Here is a 17,563-nt window from a genome sequence, read left to right as displayed (position 1 = left end):
AACAGCTCATTCCCCGTGGCTTTTCCAAGTAACATGTTAAACAATCCATCTGGACAAACTTCAGGTACTGCCTGAAACTCTTAGTCAGGGAAAAACATACGGTTGGTGTTGGTTTGGGACCGAGCCAAGGTGTGCCTCGAAGTATTTTCTTTCTTTTTAAGCTCTCAGTGTCACTAAAATCAGAAATGGGGCTTTGAAGGGTGCTTGGTTGTGTGGTGGGTTATTTTTTCTGCAGTGCTGCCATTTTTTTAACAAAAGCAGAACCAGAGGCTTTGACCCAGCTCAAGAGCCAGTGGTGAGATGCCAACCCACTGACTAACACAGCTCAGGCCACAGGGGTGACACCCAAATTCCCTGGGCAGGGATAAGTCCTCTTCAGTGGCTTAAAAAAAATCCCAGCCAAGTTGATATCTATTTTTTTTAATCCTCCAAGAGCTTTAGCAGCAATGAGGGTCTCACTGAGCCCCAAAGCCGTGGGTGCCTCTCTGCAAGGCAGCTACTCGGGCAGCCCAGGCAGAATTTGGAGGTTTATTAGCCAGGGGAAGCTGATTGATTTATTAGAGCAGAAACCTCTGGCTTGCTCCACCACAGGTTATTCTCCAAATGCAAAACTCTCCTTCATTTCACACACACAAAATAGCCCAAGTGCTGTGTTATGAATGGGCCCCTTTGTTACCCTGTGGATCGCCAGGACAGACTGTTTAGTTCATGTCTGTACATTAGCACGGGAGGACGGGGTCTGGGAGACAGATGTGGCCTTTAATTGCATGGAAATGTTCGAGGATCGTTAAGCCAGTTCTGACAGGGGTTTTCCTCTGGCTCAGGGAGCACGGCCTTGTTTTGGGAAGGCTCGAGGAGCAGCCCCACAAACAGGACCTTGTCCTACTCCCTCACCCCAACACTAAACAAAAGCAGAGAGGCTCAGTGAGAAGCCCCCCTTTCCTGCCAGAGCTGCAGAACTGCATCTCAGAGAGAACTCTCTTGAAATCCATCTGATAAAGGGCTTTTCACCACAGCTCAGGGGACTTGCCCCGTTTGAGATAAGGGCAGCCCTATCAGCTCTGCTGAGAACATGGAGATGTGCTGAGGGGCCTCCTTCTTATTTCTGGTAGTCCCCACGGGCTGAGGGTAAGAAACTCCTCAGCAAGAGGAAAACATGCTGCAGTCACCTCAGAAACCATCCCAAAGCTTCAGATAGAAAGGCAAATCCTCTGCTCCACGGGAGAGGGAGCCTGGGGGGGCTGGGGTTTAATCCTAATTTAGCTACACTCTACAGAATGATTTTGAGCAAAGTGTTTGGTTGCTTTGTGTTGGTTCCCATGCTGTAAAATTAATGGAACAACTCATGTGTGCCTCCGTGGCACCCCTGAGATAGTGGCTTTGTCTTTTGGGATCATTGCTATCACTGTAAAGTTTGACAGCTCTGTATTTCAGTTATCAAGCCAGAGTAAATGATTTTCACTTAAAAATCCAGAATAAACCAGAAAAACCCACCCATTAATTGCTAAAGGTGGGGATCTGCTGAGAGCTGGGTGAATCACACAGAGGTCTGAGCAAAGGTCCTGGAGAAACCTGACAGAATCAGCCCCAAACTGGCCCTTGGATACACCTTTCTAGCATCACCTCCAGCCCAGGAGAAGGTTTGGGATGCAGAGCTGAGTGACCTGCCCAAAGCCACAGCACTGAGTCAGGCTCAGGGCTTGGATCTGCCCGCTGGCAGCCCTGGCTCCCAGACCCAGCCCTCCCAACCCCCCTGGAGCCTCTGCTTCCCCCCCTGCCATGGGCTCACAGCTCAGGCCTGGACTCACCCACGGACCCTCCATCACCAGGGCCAAGGGCAGAACCTGCCATTGGATCTCACAGGTGTGGAAAATCATCCCTGGGCCAGGCTCAGACTGCTCTATGATTCCATCACTTCTCAAGGGATCAGTAGCAAGAGACCTCATTTATCTAAGCCAGGCTCAAAGCCTTTCTCAGCCCCAGGCTGATAAGGCCAACAGACTGTTCATGGGCACTGATAAGAGATTTTGGTGAGGGGTTTTTTGCTCAGCCTCAGAGGAGGAGAAGTTTGAGGAAAGTAAGTTTTGCTTTGTCTGGGAGTTCTAGCTCTGGGCTAACACTGGTCACTTCTATGACCTCTTGCTCCAAGGACACTGGATGACTTCACAAAACCTGAGCTCTCTGGGGAGCAGGCATCATACAGACAGGGACACTGAGGAGTGGGGACATCAATACAACTGCAAAAGAGCCCTTTTTTTTAATTTTTACTCTCACTTTTGGTGTTGAGTGAGCCAGGAGGCAGCATTGTCTGCCTGATCCTTGGAGATGCAGCACGAGAGCTGCCGTTGGAGGTGTTTATTTAGTGTGCATGTTTGTCCTCAGCAGCAGCTTCACTGCAGCAGAGGCAGCAGAGGCTCTTTTCCTGCTGCAGTTCCCTGAAATGCGAGTGTTGGTAGGGTGGTCTTTTCTCTGTGATGTTTGGTATCAGTGGGAAGAATAGCACCTTGTCAACTCCTTTTTGCAGTGCAATGTTAACTTTGGGGTCCAGCCCAGGTGCCAGGGTGTGTCCAAGAGGTAGGAGGGATGGCTATCCCTGAATCCTTCCAGGACTTTCCTCTTGCACCAAAATGAAAACATCAGCGTTTCTTTGTAAAAAAATGAAAAGCCCCTGGGAACTGGTCTAAACTGGGTTTTCCTCTTCAAATATCTTGATGGAGATTGACAAAGAAAATATCTCAGTGCAATCCTGCTGGGCTGTTTTCCTTGGAATGCCACGAGCAGCTTGTTCACAAAATCTCTGCTTTTCCTATAGGCGTAGGCAGGAACAATCCTGGCCCTGGAGCTGCAGGGGCCGGGCTCAGAGCACAAGGAAAACAGGGATCTGTGCCATCCCAGCAGGGTGGCAGCCTCAGTTCCGCTGCCAAGAGCAGGAGACCAGTTGGGAAGGGGATGAGGAGCCAGCAGAGGCTGGATGTGCTGCTGGAGGCATCACTGTGGGCACCCAGCCTGGCAGAGATGGCACTGTGTGAGCAGGGCAAGGAAATGGGAAACATGAGCCCAGCAGCAAAGTGCTCCTCTCATGAGGTTTAACCCCATATTTGAGAGGGATTCAAGGGACTGTGGCTCCCAGCTCCTGTTAAATGTGAGTGTAATTTGTGGGGCTTCAGGCTCTTTTGAAAATTTCAACCTCAGGACTTGTCCATCCTAGTAAAAGCCATTTTTCTGTCTCAAAGGCAGATATCAGGTTCCCAGGGCTGTATCAGGACCATGCATGTGCTTCTTGGTGAAGAAATAGGCTCCTGTGAGTCCTGACCCACCTTCCCCTTTCCCTTATCTCCGTGGGATGCACACTTGACACCAAGCCTAAGTCACCAGCTCTGGGCTCAAACCCTGAGTCTGTGCTCTGAGTATCATGAGCACCAACACCCTGAACACAGATTTAACCAAAACTCAGCTCAGTGCCAAACCCAGAACACAGATTGGAGCCCTAAGGCTGGAAATCCCAAGGAACCACATCTGGTTTAGGATTCAGCTGCAAGACTGTGCTGGACTTGTGTTTGCCTCCCTGATCCAGCACCCAGACCCTGCTCTGTGCACTGGAGATGCCAGGCCTGGGTTGTGCTCTCGATTTCCTTCTGGCTGAGCCTTCCCATGGCTGAGCTCTCCCCAGGTGAGGGTGCTGAGCTCTCCCCAGGTGAGGGTGCTGAGCAGTGCCCAGGTGAGGGTGCTGAGCTCTCCCCAGGTGAGGGTGCTGAGCTCTCCCCAGGTGAGGGTGCTGAGCACTGCCCTGGGCTCTCAGAGCAGCACACGCTGGGCTCGCTCCTGGAGACGCTGCTGTTTTTCCTTAGTCTGGGCTCAGTCATCTTGGGCTGAACGTGCCTGTTTTGTTCTCTGCAGATGGAAACACAACAGCCCCTGATGAAAGTTTCCTGATGGGCTTCCTGCGATTGTGCAGGGAATGGTGTCAGGGAACAAAACAGGATACTCTGGCGGGGTTTGTGAATGTAACAATGGTATCAAAGTGGAATGAAAAATAATGAATGGGCACTGCTGGAGCTGTGAGTCAAACCTGAAATATTTATGTCTCCCCAAACTGCCACCTCCCTGATCTTGAATTCCTGGGAGAACACTCTTCTCACAGTTTCCAGTGCTCTGGCAGTAGGAACCCACAATGAAGAGATAAGATTTTATGGTTTGCACCTATTCCCTCATGCTTTTCACACTCCACTTGCTGTCCTTTTCCTAGGCAGCTAAAGAGGAGGCACAGAGATGGACATGCCCTTTCTCTCAACCCCCCACTACTTTTGGTTTCTCCATTTATTGTTTTCCTTTCTAGGGTGAATCATTTATATTTAAAAACTTCAATTTATCTTTGCATATGGAAAACAAAACCAGCACTATCCTCAGATAGTCTCAGTTTCTGATATGAGTAAAAATAGCACCCAAAAGCTCTGCTTTGAGAGAAAAGGTGGCACTGTTGCAACAGGCAGATGCAGCTCAAAGTGAGCTCAAGCTTCCTGACACAAAGTGCTTGGTCAGTCTGCAAACCCCTGCTGAAATATTTGCCCCTGGAAAGCAGCCCCTGGCACCACATCAAGAGCTGGGCAGTGGGTGCTGCAGGACAAAGCTGAGCTCAGCACAGGATTTCAGAGCAGCAGACACTGCATTTGTGCTCCGGGCTAGTCTGGGGTTGTCAGGAAGCCAGACTCTGAAACCATCCTGCAGTTTGCCTTGCTGTGTCTTCAGCAGCAAAGCCCATAAAAACACTGCAATAATATTTACTGAAGTGGGAATGTTCGCAGTTGGATCCATGTGTCTGTGTTTACAAACACATCTGCTCCGCACAAGTCAATTATTTTACAAGAGCGAGGGAAAAAAAATAAAATTAAGGGGATAGTGAGCTAAACCCAGGTGGATTTGACTGCAATCACCCACACAACATCAAGGCTTAGTGAGAAGAAAAATAGAACTTTGGAGGAGAAAAGCTGTGGGCAGAGATGAGTGGAGATAACAGCACAGCAAAGTGGCTGAGGGGAGTGTTAATACGTGGCAAAGGCTGACTGATTTTCTGGGAACATGACATGGCTTGGAAAAGGTCTTGAGAGATCATACAGTCCTCAGCCTTAGCAGGGTTAGGCTGTTCATTGGTGGAGGTGAATCCTTTTGTAGTGAAATTAGCTGCTAAAACAAGAACCCTGGCTCAAGCTACAGCCATGGCAGAGCTTCCAGCACCTGGGACAGGCTTCCTGCTCTACCTCCAGGGCTCAACCCTCATCCTAAATCATCTCACGTGTCCTGGTTGCCAGAACTGGGCAGGAATCCTCCCAAACCTTCTGGGAACAGAAGCCAGGAGCTGTGGTTTGTCCTGATGGGCAGACACCTCACCCCAGGTCCCTGTGTTGGTACCGGCAGGGTGGGAAGCACTGGAGAAGTCAGGAGTGCTCAGGGAAATCCCTATCCCAGCCCAGGGAAGGGCTGAGTCATCCTGGCAGGGATGTTCCAGGCTCCAGAGCAGAGCTGCTGTGCTCTAGAAAGGAAGAGCTGCTGCCCAGCTCCAGGATTTGGGGATGTGTGTGATGGAGATGGGATGATGTGTGTGATGGAGATGGGATGATGTGTGTGATGGAGATGGGATGATGTCTGATGGAGATGGGATGATGTGTGTGATGGAGATGGGATGATGTCTGATGGAGATGGGATGATGTGTGTGATGGAGATGGGATGATGTCTGATGGAGATTGGATGCTCTATCAGACTCCCCCAGTCTCTCCAGCCCCACATTTCCCCATATTCCTTTCCAGAGGTCAAGAGGCCACAGCAATAACTTGGGCAGGTTCTTGTTTAATTCCACCTCCTCTCCTGGTCCTGTGCTGAGACTCATCAGAGGCTTCTCCAGGGGATTTCCCACAGCTCCAGGGCTGCTCTGAGCCCCCTTATCATCAGCCTTGATGCAGCAACTTGTTGGGAAGGAATACTGTCACCTGGTTATTCCCACTTGGTTGAAAACAAACCAAAATAGGCTCTGAAACCGTTCATGTGAAGTCTAGACTTAGAAAAAAAGTCATTAGTGCAGATCCTATAAACGTGTGCCTGAAATCAAGTGCTTTCCTGCAAAGTGAGGAACAGAGGAATGATTTAATTTTTTATCTTTTTCAGTCAGGTTTTGGGGATCCTGAGATCAAAATAATTGAGCATTGATTGTAGCAGCCTTCTTTTACCTGCTTGATATGAAATTTCGTGGGAACAGTGAACATAACAATAACAATAAAAAAGAAATACATAGGATGCCCTATGAGAAGTTTTGCGAAATTATTTTGCCCCAGTTTTTAGCTGCCTAATTTCAGTGGGTTTTACTACTTTTCAGTATGGTTTTTCTATTTCTGCCATTCTTACTCCTGCTTTGTTTCCACCTAGCATGAGTTACCAAGTTGTGGTTTCCCATTTATTCCTTATTTATGAAGGAGTGATGCTGTGCTCCAAGATGCCAAGTTGCCCTTGGATGTAGCGCCCTGGGTGGAAAGGGAAGGCAAGGCAGCCTGAGCTGCAGGAGAAGTTGGGTGGCAGTTTGTCTGTGTCACTGATGTGCTTTGGAGCTGTGAGTGAGTCTCCAGTGCAGACTGGAGCAAAATGCAGTGTGGGATGTCTAAAATAATTAAAGAAAGCCCTCCTTTATCCACACAGAAATCCTCAGATCTGCAGAGATTTGGACACAGTTTGCTGCCTTCTCAATCCTTAGTGCTGCTGCAGCAGGGAAGGAGGGTCTGGGCAGCCTGGGCTAGTGGAAGGTGTCCCTGGGCAAGTAGATAAAAGAGGGAAGAGCCCTTTGGCAGGGATGGCTCTGATCCCTCTGGATTCACAGGCTGTTAGGATGGATCTCCAGCTGCATCCAGGAAAACCTCCAAGCAGAACCTAGATTGGTTATGAGGGGCACAAAATGGATTGTGGTTGTTGGCAATAAAATGCCCAGGACTGTAATTTTCCAAGGGGAGTTCTGTGGAGTTCCTGCCCCAGTCACAGCCTATCCTGTAGGGAAAGGAAGGGGGAGCAGTGGCAGCAAACCTGGAGAGAAATGGGCTGGGAAAGCTGTAGAGGGGTTTCTTTTTGGTTTGGTCAGATGCTCTGGGGAGAGTGGATGTATCAGAGTACATCCCAAAGATCCCTGTTCGTGTCCCAGGAACAGCAGTGGCCAAGGCTCTGAGCCCACAGGGTGCACAGGGCAGGGCAGCAGAGGGTTGAGGGGAGGAAAAAGGCCTGGAGAGGGGAATGATTCCCAAAGGTTACCTGGAGAGTCAGGGCAGGGAGGAGATAACACTCTGCCTTCCTGCCTCCCAGTTCAGTGCCTGATCCATCCCAATGTGCTGCCCTAGGCCAACACAGACCCCGCTCCTTTTTGAATTGTGTATTGGGCTCATTTTCTTGCCAGTCCGATGTTATCTCTGCTCTGTGAGCTGCTGGCAGCAGAAGTGCTGACTTGGAGCACTGCAGAGCCAAAGCCAGCTCTACTCACTGCTCCTCAGTGCAAAAATGGTTTCAGGCTGTGTGGGAGCTGCTCCTGCTCCTGGTTTGGGGCTTTGCATCATAGCTCTGGGCCCTTCAGGAGCTGAGTCCGTGTTGGTAACACTCTCTTTGCAAAAATATTTCGGGAGTGATTTTCTCTCAGGATTAGGAGTGATGAAATTATATTACTGGGGGGGAGAGAAGAAAGTCACTCCTCTAGAGGTGGAAGTGATCTTTCCATGGCAGGATGGTTCAGGTACTCAGCATTTTTGTCTCTTCTAAGTCAGACTTTGTGGAGGAGGCTGAAGCTTTGATCTTTAGCAATGCCTTTTAAATGTGGTTATGGTCAGAAAAGTGAAGGTAACGAGCTCAGAGTTGATATTCAGTGAACACACATTGCAGGTACCTGGAAGGGGTTGTTGTTGAGGGCAGTGGGTGATACCTGGGGTGAAAGCACCAAACCAGGGCTCATGGTCACCTCCCCAGCCCTTGTTCTCCTGGCCTTTCTCCTTTCTCAAATGTCCCCCTCCTAAGAGAAGTCTTTTTTAAAGCATTCAGGCCACCTCCCTTTCCTGGTGAGGAACCAGGATAAGTTGCTGAGAGCACTGGTGGACTGCCAGCCCTCCCCAGTGTGTGACCAGAAGACCAAGCTGGCTGTTCCCTGCCCACAGGACCAAAACCAAACTGTACCTCACCCTATGTAGCACTTAAACCTGGGACCTGGGTCTAGATGGCTCATCTAAAGAAAGGAAAAACTGCAAATTCGCCCTTTTACAACTCAAAACTGCTGCATAAATAACAGCCAAGGCCCAGCTTGGTGTCTGAGGGCTGCAGGAGTGTGTCAGCCCCTGGCAGAGCTGGTTCAGCCCCTCGTTTGCACAGTTCAGTGCTGGGGCTGCCCTGGAGAGCCTGGGCTGGGCTTCCCGGGGAGCTGGACTTGCCTCGGTTGTGAGAGCTGCCAGAGACAGGACTTGCCACATTTATGCCAGGAATGTGATTAAAAACTGGAAAAACTGAAGCTGGCCTATTCCCAGAGGCCATATAATGTAACATATATGCCAGAGGAACACACACAAACCCCCTGTCTCAGGCTCAGTCTGGGCAGCCCAAGGCTACAGCGCGGGGGGCAGAGGTGTGGGGGGACCCTGGCGAGCTGGGCCTGTCTGGACAGGTTGTGTTGGCACTTAAACAGCTCAGTGTGTTTGCCCAGTTGCCTGACACCAAACACCAAGCAGCTCTCAATTCCAGGGGAGAGACATTTGTCCTCTGGTATTGGATTTAACTGCTGGTCTCTGCCTCAGCCAAACACACCCTGAACAGACCAGCCCTTCAGGACTGCAGCTGGCCAGGCAGAGCCCCCTCACAGGGAGCACAGGGAAGGTTCTACACGTTTCTCAGCTGTAGCCTGACGCTCTGGCAGGGCCAGCCAAGCCCTGTCCTCTTCCAAGGGACTGAACTGAGTGCCGGGTCCCCGTCACTGCCGGGACGTTCCCGGGTGCTCTCCTGGCAGCAGAGGCACCTCCCCACCCCTGTGGGGTTTGTTCAGCTGGGGCTGCAGACACCACAGTGGAGCTGATGGCAGCAGGGTTGGCTCTGTGCCACCCGACTTCCCCTGCCTGTCCCCAGCCCCAGGTTTGCTGTTTGCAGGAGCTGAGCGGGTGCTGCTGTCGCTGCCTCCTCTGCTCGGGCACCTCAGCTCCCCCCAGCCCTCGGCCTTCTGGGAGCTTTTGTGGCTTCACCAAACCATTCCTGGCACAGGAGGTGCCCTGGTGGCATCCAGAGTGTTTGAATTTCTTTTCCTGTGGGCCACAGAGTTTTCAAGACAGCAAAAATGCAGCAGAAGGCAGAGCTGGGCTCCAGTGCCGCTGAGTTCCAGTGCTGCTGGGTTCCAGTGCCTCCTGCCTATGAGGTCACCACTGGCCCAGTTAACACCAGTTGCATGCAGGCAGGTCTTAGCAGCCACTTTGTCTTTCAAGGAAGATCCTTATCTGAGGAAGTGGGTTCTCCACCAGCTATTCTCTGTATCACACAGAAGTGTGCTCTTGCCTGTGTGTGTAAAGTCAACTGGACTTGGATGCAACCCCAGTCACTGATCCAAGTCCAGGGCCATCCTTTGGAGTGTTGTTGGGTCTGGGTTTTTTTGGGACAGCCAGAAAGATCCCTACCTTCCAAATTTTTTCCATCTTCTTCAGAAGTAAAATGGCTTTAAGCAGAAAAAGCTGCCTAGAATTAAGTGGTCCTGACTCCACTTGAATTCAGAACCCCCAAATATCTGCACAGGTCCTGCTGAAGCTACAGTGTTTGCTGTAAAAAAATCTTGTGAGCAACCTCTCACACTGATTAGGTGGGATAACCATCATAGTTATTTTCCCAGATATTGTTTCCCTTAAAAAATCCCAATTTTATGTATGTTTTTAGACTAGAAATCTCCAAACCCAAACCTTGGAAATTTTTCTTTGATGAATTTGCTGTGGTGCTCATGGTCTCCTTGTCTCTGCCCAGCAGAGGGTGGGTCTTGAGAGTCCTAAGTCAGTCCAGCAGCCCAGGAACGTGGGGTTCGCCTGGCACCTCAGGCCAGAACGTGGGCAACCCCACGTTTTTTGTGCCGAGAGGAAATGGAGGCCCACAGAAAATGTGTCATTTAGGAAGCCAGGCTGACATCCTGAGTTCAGCGAATCAGCAAGTCACTCCATCTGACCTCCAAAGGGAAGGCTTTGCTCTCCTTTAAGAGCTGAACCATCTCGTGTTCTTGGACCTTCCCACAGAGCTGAAGGTCACAGCCTGGAGACAGTCCCAGCCCTCTGAGGGACACAATTCACACCAACCCTTCCCAGGGGCAGCTTCCACTCCCTCCCTTACTCTAAAGCTGAAAAAGGGAGGGGATGTTTCTGAAAGTTTGTGAATCCAGCAAGGAAAAGTTGCTGGAAAGGTTGAACAGTGTGAGCTCCTTCCAGGAGGCAGCATTGGCAGTGTGGGGTAACAACTCTCATTTCTGCTGTTTAATGGAGCCCCGGGAGAGGTTGATCCCAAGAATTTTACAGCAAACACTGTAACTTCAGCAGGACTTGTGTAGGTGTTTGAGGGTTCCTCCTTAGTCAGGCCCACTTAAATTCTAGGCCACTTCAGCTTATTTGGGTTTTTTGCGTGATCTGAGATCAGAGACAGAAAAGTGCTTATTTCTGTAGATGCACTGCCCTGACTCTCTAAGTGGGTTAACTTCAGGCTGAAGGGGATTCTCATGTTCACCCAATAGACTCCTAATTATTGCCATTTTTTGTGATGGTACCATGAGCCTGGTGATTCCTGATTTGCTCTTGGATTCTTGTGCAATGGGAGGGTTCCATGAGCTGCACTTTTCTAAGTTTTCAGAATTTCTGTTTCCCTCCCTGGTTATGGAAGAATTAACAAAACAAACCCCCAAAACAACGACTGGGGGGAGGTGGGGACAAAGCAGTAATTTCTTATTTTTAAAGGCTCACAATAGGGACTGTGTCCTGTGAATTTTGAGCATGAGGGGCTCAGCACACACAACTTTCAGTTGTCTGTCTGTCTGTCTGTGTGCTGAGAGTGACCCACTGCTGCCCACACATCACTGGTATCTTTTGAATGCTCAGTGGATCACACAGTAGGTGAGTCTGTTGCTGCCTTTGTTTTGGAGGTTGCTCCACTAATTCACATTAAAAGAGTGTGTGCTTTTAGTCTGGGAGGTTCCTCCTTCGGTTTCTGCCCTGCCAGTCATAAAGGCAGCTGTGTTATGTGTGGTTAACTGAGCTCCAGCAAGAACATGCAGACCTTGGCAGATGCACTTTGAATCACCAGGGCTGTGCCAAAGCCATCAGAGCCCAGCTTGCTTTGTGTAGGAAACCTGAGCACATCAACCCAAGGAAGTGCATGATCAAAACTTTTTGTCAACAGTTGGAGTTTTAGCAGGGGAAAAAAAAAAAAGGATGACCATTTCCTGTTTTTAAGCATTTCTAGAAATGCATAGTTTGGTAAAGCACCAGTCCTACACTTCCCACAAAATAAACAAAAAGTGTAAAGTAATGCATTTTTTCCCGCACCACGAACACCCATAACTCTGACCTGCACTGGCTGCTCCTCCTTCAGCAGTAACCTCAAAACACACACAAACCCTGTGAAAGGAGATGTCCCTGCAGAAGTGCTGCCCAGTGCACATCCCTGGGCTGAGCCGGGAGCAGCAAGTGCCTGACCTGCAGCCGGAGGCGCTTCCCTGAGCAGGGAGGGGACAGAGCAGCCCCGTCCCCGTTTGCAGAAGTGAACCCGGGTGCTGGTGCCACCCCGAGCGAGCACAGGCAGCAAAGCAAAGCCCGGCCAGGCCAGCCCTGCTTTGCATAGGGGTTGGTGGCCCCCGGGGGCTCTGATTCAACCTGCGATCCTGCAGATGGTGGTTGCAGACAGCGCGGGGCAGCTGCGGCCCTGCAGGTGCTCACCAGCTCAAAGGAGAACTGCGGCGGAGTTGCTGGTTTAGTCACAGCTCTGAGGGCCTGTTTTGTCTCTCCCCAGGAGGCTCTGTCGGTGGTGAGCGACGACCAGTCCCTGTTCGACTCCTCGTACGGCGCTGCCCCCCAGCTCCCCAAGGCAGACATGACGGCCTCAGGGAACCCCGACTACGGCCAACCCCACAAAATCAACCCCCTGCCCCCGCAGCAGGAGTGGATCAACCAGCCCGTCAGGGTCAGTGTCAAAAGGGAGTATGACCACATGAACGGATCCAGGTAAGAGCCTTCCCACACCTACTGCTGACTGTAAATCACAGAATGTCCTGGGTTGGAAGGGACCCGCAGGGACCAGCTTCTGAGTCCAAACTCCACCTGAAAGCACAGCATGGGCCGGCCATTCCTGCTCCTGTCCTGCCTATCAACAAGCCCCCTCTCTGGGTAGGACCACTGTAGGACCATATCCCCCTCCCCCTGCAGTTCCTTCGTTGTGACTCATTTTTTTAATGACCAGAGCATCTCGCTCCAGCAGCTCTTCAGGATGGATCCCATCAAACACTGGGATCCCAGTCCCCACAGACCCTGCCCGGAGCAGGGCAGGACACTGCCAGGGCAGAGCTCCCGCTGCAGATGCTGCTGTGACCCACACATCCCATCACCCAGTTCAGCATCCCACGGATGTGCCGTGGTCCAAGGGCTCACTAAGGTGGTCAGACCATAATAGTTGGGGTTTGTACCAGTGCTCCAGAGTGAAGCAGTGACAGCTGCACTCCTGGACTGTCAGGGCTGCACTGGAGGGCCCTTTTTACTGCATCTGAACTCTATTCCTGCTCCACCAGGGCAGAAGCAACCCTGTGAAACTGGAGAGCTGTTCGATGGAGAAGGGAAAAAGAGGAGACGAGGTCCTTTAGGGCAGAGTATGAGGTGTAACAACACAGAAGTCCTGTACCCACGTCTTCTGTGTGGATATCGGTGACCACTGGTGACACAGAGTCTGGGAGAGGTTGGAGCAGAGTTTTAACACCACGGGGTCACTGGTTGTGGTGTAACCTCTTCAGCTCACAGCCAAAAGAGTAACAGGCCATTCCCCAGCCATTTGTAGTTAGAGCTGGAAGAGGTGAATCATTTCCTTGTTCAATGACAAATTGAATGACTTGAAAACATTTAATTAGCACAGCTCAGGTTGCCTCTTTTAAAACCATTACTTCAAATCCAAAGCTTGGAAACAAATCCCACCTTCTTGCACATAATCTTTAGGTGTAAAAATTTCAATTTTTTTTCAGTTTTAAATATATACAATATAGATAAACTTTTATTTTTTAGCATAGGGTTTTAGAGCTCATATTAATTTTAAATTTTATTTTAATTTCGAAGTCACAAACACCTCTTGAGTAGAGTGTTAATAAACCCTCAAGGATTTTTCTGCTCTAGGGTTACTTTAGCAGCACATTTTCCTGGTTTCTGAGAACAGAGTTGGAAACAGAAAGCAGCCTTGCACTTTCAGACTTCTGCAGTGAGATGATGGTGTTAAAGACATCAAACAGCAGCCTGTTTTTGTTTCCTCGTAAGAGTACAGTAGATGCTGATTTTGCTCTCAGATAAAGGTCTCTGCAGCAGTTGCTCTCTCAAGGTGATTATTTGTGGGCTGAACTCGACCTTGCCCTGGTTGTACCTCAGGATCATTTCTCAGCTTCATAAAATCTACGTGGATTTGTGCACTGGTGCTTCCAATCTCAGAACTGAGGCTGAAACGGGGGGAAACAAGTTATTTCCTCAAAGACACCATCCCTGGATAACACAGAGACAAGGATGGATCTTGAAAGCACCAGCTGGAGTTTTTTGATGGTCATGGGTTCACCTTTGGCTCCCAAGGCTGGTTTTCATAGGAAGAGGAAGCCCTTTGTAGCATTGCCAGGCTGCCCACGGCAAGGCCAGGCTGGATGGGGCTCTGAGGAACCTGGGACAGTGCAAGGTGTCCCTGCCCACAGCAGGGGTGGGATGAGATGGGCTTGAAGGTCCCTTTCAACCCAAACCATTCTGGAATTCTCTGACTGCATCAGTTGCTCACACCCACAGTGTCAGATACACGCTCACAGTGTTTCCTCCCATCACACTTGTCTGTCTCACTCAGGAAATTTTGGAAGGCCAAGAGAACAAGCAGTGCTGTCACATCCACAGGCATCATGTATTTGTGCTCCTCAGCCCCTGGACAGGTTCTGAGTGTGGGTACTTGTATCCCCAAATTGTCTGTGCATTGCATTCCCTACCTGGGCTGTCCTTCCCTTGGGACTCTTCCGTGCCAATGTCCTCATCTGCTCAGAAAAAAAGGAAGAGCCCTGGGAGCCCCAGAGAAAGGCCCTCCAGGAGTGTGGTGGTTCTGGGCAAAAAGGAAATCCTTCCTTACGGGCTTGCTCGAGACTACAAGGTTCTTGGGCAGAAAATAAGTGTCCTCAGTGTCTCTAAAGGAGGAGTGAGAACCTCCCAAGCTGTCAGACAAAAAGAAAAGGCTGTTTTGCATGTCAGGACCAAGCACTGCAGTAGCTTCCAGCCTTACCTTTTGATAACTCGTAACCACAAGAGCTCCAACCCACCCATGACACGAGAACACTCCCTTGGCTTCTCCAACCCACCCATGACATGAGAACACTCCCTTGGCTTCTCCAGCCTCTCCTCCTGTTCAGGGCTGAAAATGTAACATCCTTTCCTCTTGTGTGCATCACAGTCCATGGGGTTGGACTGGGCCACTCCTCTGGCAAAACCAACACATGTGGGAGTGACAAACACCAATCCCACCACAAACTCACTCCAGCTGCAGGTGGATCCCAACCCCTGTCCCCCTCCCTCTGCCCCTGCCTCTCCTGCTCTCTCTTGTTTCTCAAGGACACTCTGGCACCGAGTTCCAGCTGCCTCTCACAGGAGCAGCCTTTGTTCTGCCTTTATTCTGCCTCTATTCTGCCTTTATTCTGCCTTTCACCTGTGCTGTGTGGAGAGGGGGGTGTGTGTACTCAGGGACAAAGCTGCAGGGAGCTGCCAGGGGAGGAGCTGGGGACTGCAGGGGACAGTGCCCAGCTTTGCTTCTCTCTCTCGGAGACCAGCAGCAGGTCTGGGGGTGTGATGAGCTGGGCTGGTCCTCAGCAGGGTGGGAGAAGGGGTCTTTGAGGAACCTCTCCAAACTTGTTTAGCAGAGCCCTCCAAGTCCTCCAAGAAACCCCAACCACCTCTGTACCCCACATCAGATTGTCCTGGTTTACTCCCAAATTGGAAGGAATCTCCCAGATAACTCCATTCCAACTGTGTGCAGGGGAAGCCCGGGCAGGGATCTGTGTTTTAGGAGAGAAGATGGGACTTCTGTGTAATTGCAAGATTTAGACAGAAATTTTGTGATCATTTCCAGGATTATCAGACCCAGATGCAGGTTATGGCTTCAAACTCTGCTCTTGCCTTCACAGACAGCAGCTTGCTCAGAGTAAAACGCAGGGCTACGTTTAATTATATTAAAAAAAAAAAAAAACAAAATAAGCAAACAAAAAATCTTTCACATCTTAAATTTCAGTGAATGAAGGAGAAGGATTATTTAGGAAAATGTTGGGTGAAGTTTAACCCAATTTACAGTCCACATTTATAACAGATTTTTTTGCTTATGTTTTACATAAATTCCAAATGCAAAGAGTGAACCAAGCTAGAGAAATTCCAGATCCTGACTGTATTTACTGAGTTACTACAGATCTGCATTTGTAGCTAAATTCAGGGAGTGATTTTTAAAAAGATGTTACAAAATTTGTCTGATCTTCAAATGTGAAAGAATGTTCCAACATGCTGATGTGGGCAGGGATGTGGGAAAACTTCACTGGGCAATTCCAGGATTTTGTCCAGCTAAAATAATGAAGTCAGTGCTTTGAAAAGGCTTTGGAGACATTCTTTAGAGACATCCCAGAGGAGCTGTGGCTGCCCCATCCCTGGGAGTGTCCAAGGCCAGGTTGGAGGGGGCTTGGAGCAACCTGGGACAGTGGAAGATGTCCCTGCCCATGGCAGGGGGTGGAATGGATGGGCTTGAAGGTCTCTCCCAACCCAAACCACTCTGGGATCCTGTGATTTTATATTTCTCTTGCTTTAGAACATTGAAATATGTTCTGAAGGTCCCCAGGTTCAGCGACCTCAGAGGGGTTTTGTGCCACAGCAATTGTGTCAGACAGACCGAAGGACCATCCGTTGTGTCCGCAGGAATCAGCTCCCCTCGGAGCAGCGTGTGAGCCCTCTAGTGGGATCCGGGGGTGCATCCCCCTCGGGTTTGTACGGACCTGCCTGGGATAAACAACAGGAATTTCCCCCACTTTCTGCGGCTGACCCTTCTTTCTGCAGCCTCGCAGTGTCTGTCAGTGTGACTCCCCTCCCGAGGCCTTCCCGGCAGCAGGGGTAAAGTGCAGGGGGATGCAGGTTTGGAGGAGCTGACTCTGCTCCCGGCCTGGCAGAGGGAACCATGAGCAGAATCCCAGTATGTCTGTGCTTCCTGCCTTCACTGCACACCAAAAAACAAACTAAAATCTAATTTCAAGTGTAACTATGAAAGCTGAGATGACCAAATGGGGCTTTACACAAAAAAGCGGCAAATTCAAAAAGAAAAGAAGGTGGAAGAATGGAGGCATGAAAGGATAGGAAGAGAGGGTTAGAAAGGAGGAAATGTCCCCCTGATCACAGCTGAGTCAGCGTCAGAAATTCCTGAAATCCCTTATTTTGTTCCTCGGAATGGAAGCCAAAGGTGATTCCTAGACAGAGCCCTGGGACAGTAATTGTTTTGTTTCCAGGTGTCTGGAACCCAGGCTGAAGCTGTGCAGAGCGTTTATTAATCAGTGCCAGGAGAGCTGCTTTCCCAAACACCACACTCTTGGCATCCCCAGAGACTGCCACTGGAGCTGCTGGAACGAGGAGCCTTTGGACAGACAGTGGGAATGGGTTCTGCTTCATATTCCTTGGCCTCTGTCACTGCCACAGGGATGTTGTGAAAGCAACCTGTATCCATTCACCTGGGTAGATCCAAGTTTTCTGCCCAGAGCCTGAGCAAATCCAACCTGCAGAACCACCTGAAGGTCTGGAGTCTGTGAAAAACCAAGGATTAATCTGGAATCTGCAATCCCCTCCCACAAACATTTTCAAATAAGGAGGAAATCTTTATCTAAATTCAAGCCTGCCTGTGGGCAGTGCATGAGCTAAGGAAGGGGTGATATTCCATGGATACACCATTCCTGGCTCACAGCTCCTGCTCTCATCAGATACCATTGTTGTTCCCACACTGTGTGGCCACAGCTACACCCACCTTCTGCTGGGATCAATCCCACTGAGGCTGGGGCAGGACAGGAGCAGCCATCCTGGAGGGCAGAGAGGGTTCAGTCTGGCACTGCTGATTTCCCAGGAAAAGGCTCTCTTTGGATCTGGTAGGAAATGTCAGGATACACAGGACACAAAATTAAGGATCTTCTCCCATTGCTGTCACTAAAGATTTCCTGGTATTTCCTTAAGGACAGATCAGTCTCCTGCCCAGGGAAGTTTGGGTAATGCTGTTCCCAGTTATGCCTGTCCCATGGACTGGGATCCAACCAGCCTGAGAAGTTCCT

General features: G+C 50.1%; 1 protein-coding gene across 3 annotated transcripts in view; it reads left to right on the top strand.

Moving 5' to 3' along the window:
• FLI1 (Fli-1 proto-oncogene, ETS transcription factor) overlaps positions 1-17,563 on the top strand; it is an 89,451-nt gene that overhangs the window by 37,972 nt on the left and 33,916 nt on the right. For all 3 annotated transcript variants that reach the window (XM_064634670.1, XM_064634668.1, XM_064634671.1), the window contains one exon: positions 12,022-12,233. In XM_064634670.1, the coding sequence (XP_064490740.1) occupies positions 12,022-12,233 (212 nt within the window). The remainder of the gene's footprint in view (positions 1-12,021; positions 12,234-17,563) is intronic.

Source organism: Pseudopipra pipra, chromosome 23 (genome assembly GCF_036250125.1).
Source record: "Pseudopipra pipra isolate bDixPip1 chromosome 23, bDixPip1.hap1, whole genome shotgun sequence".
Taxonomy (NCBI): Eukaryota; Metazoa; Chordata; class Aves; order Passeriformes; family Pipridae; genus Pseudopipra; species Pseudopipra pipra.
Note: the sequence above shows the minus strand (reverse complement) of the source record. Positions and strands in the feature narration are given on the sequence as shown.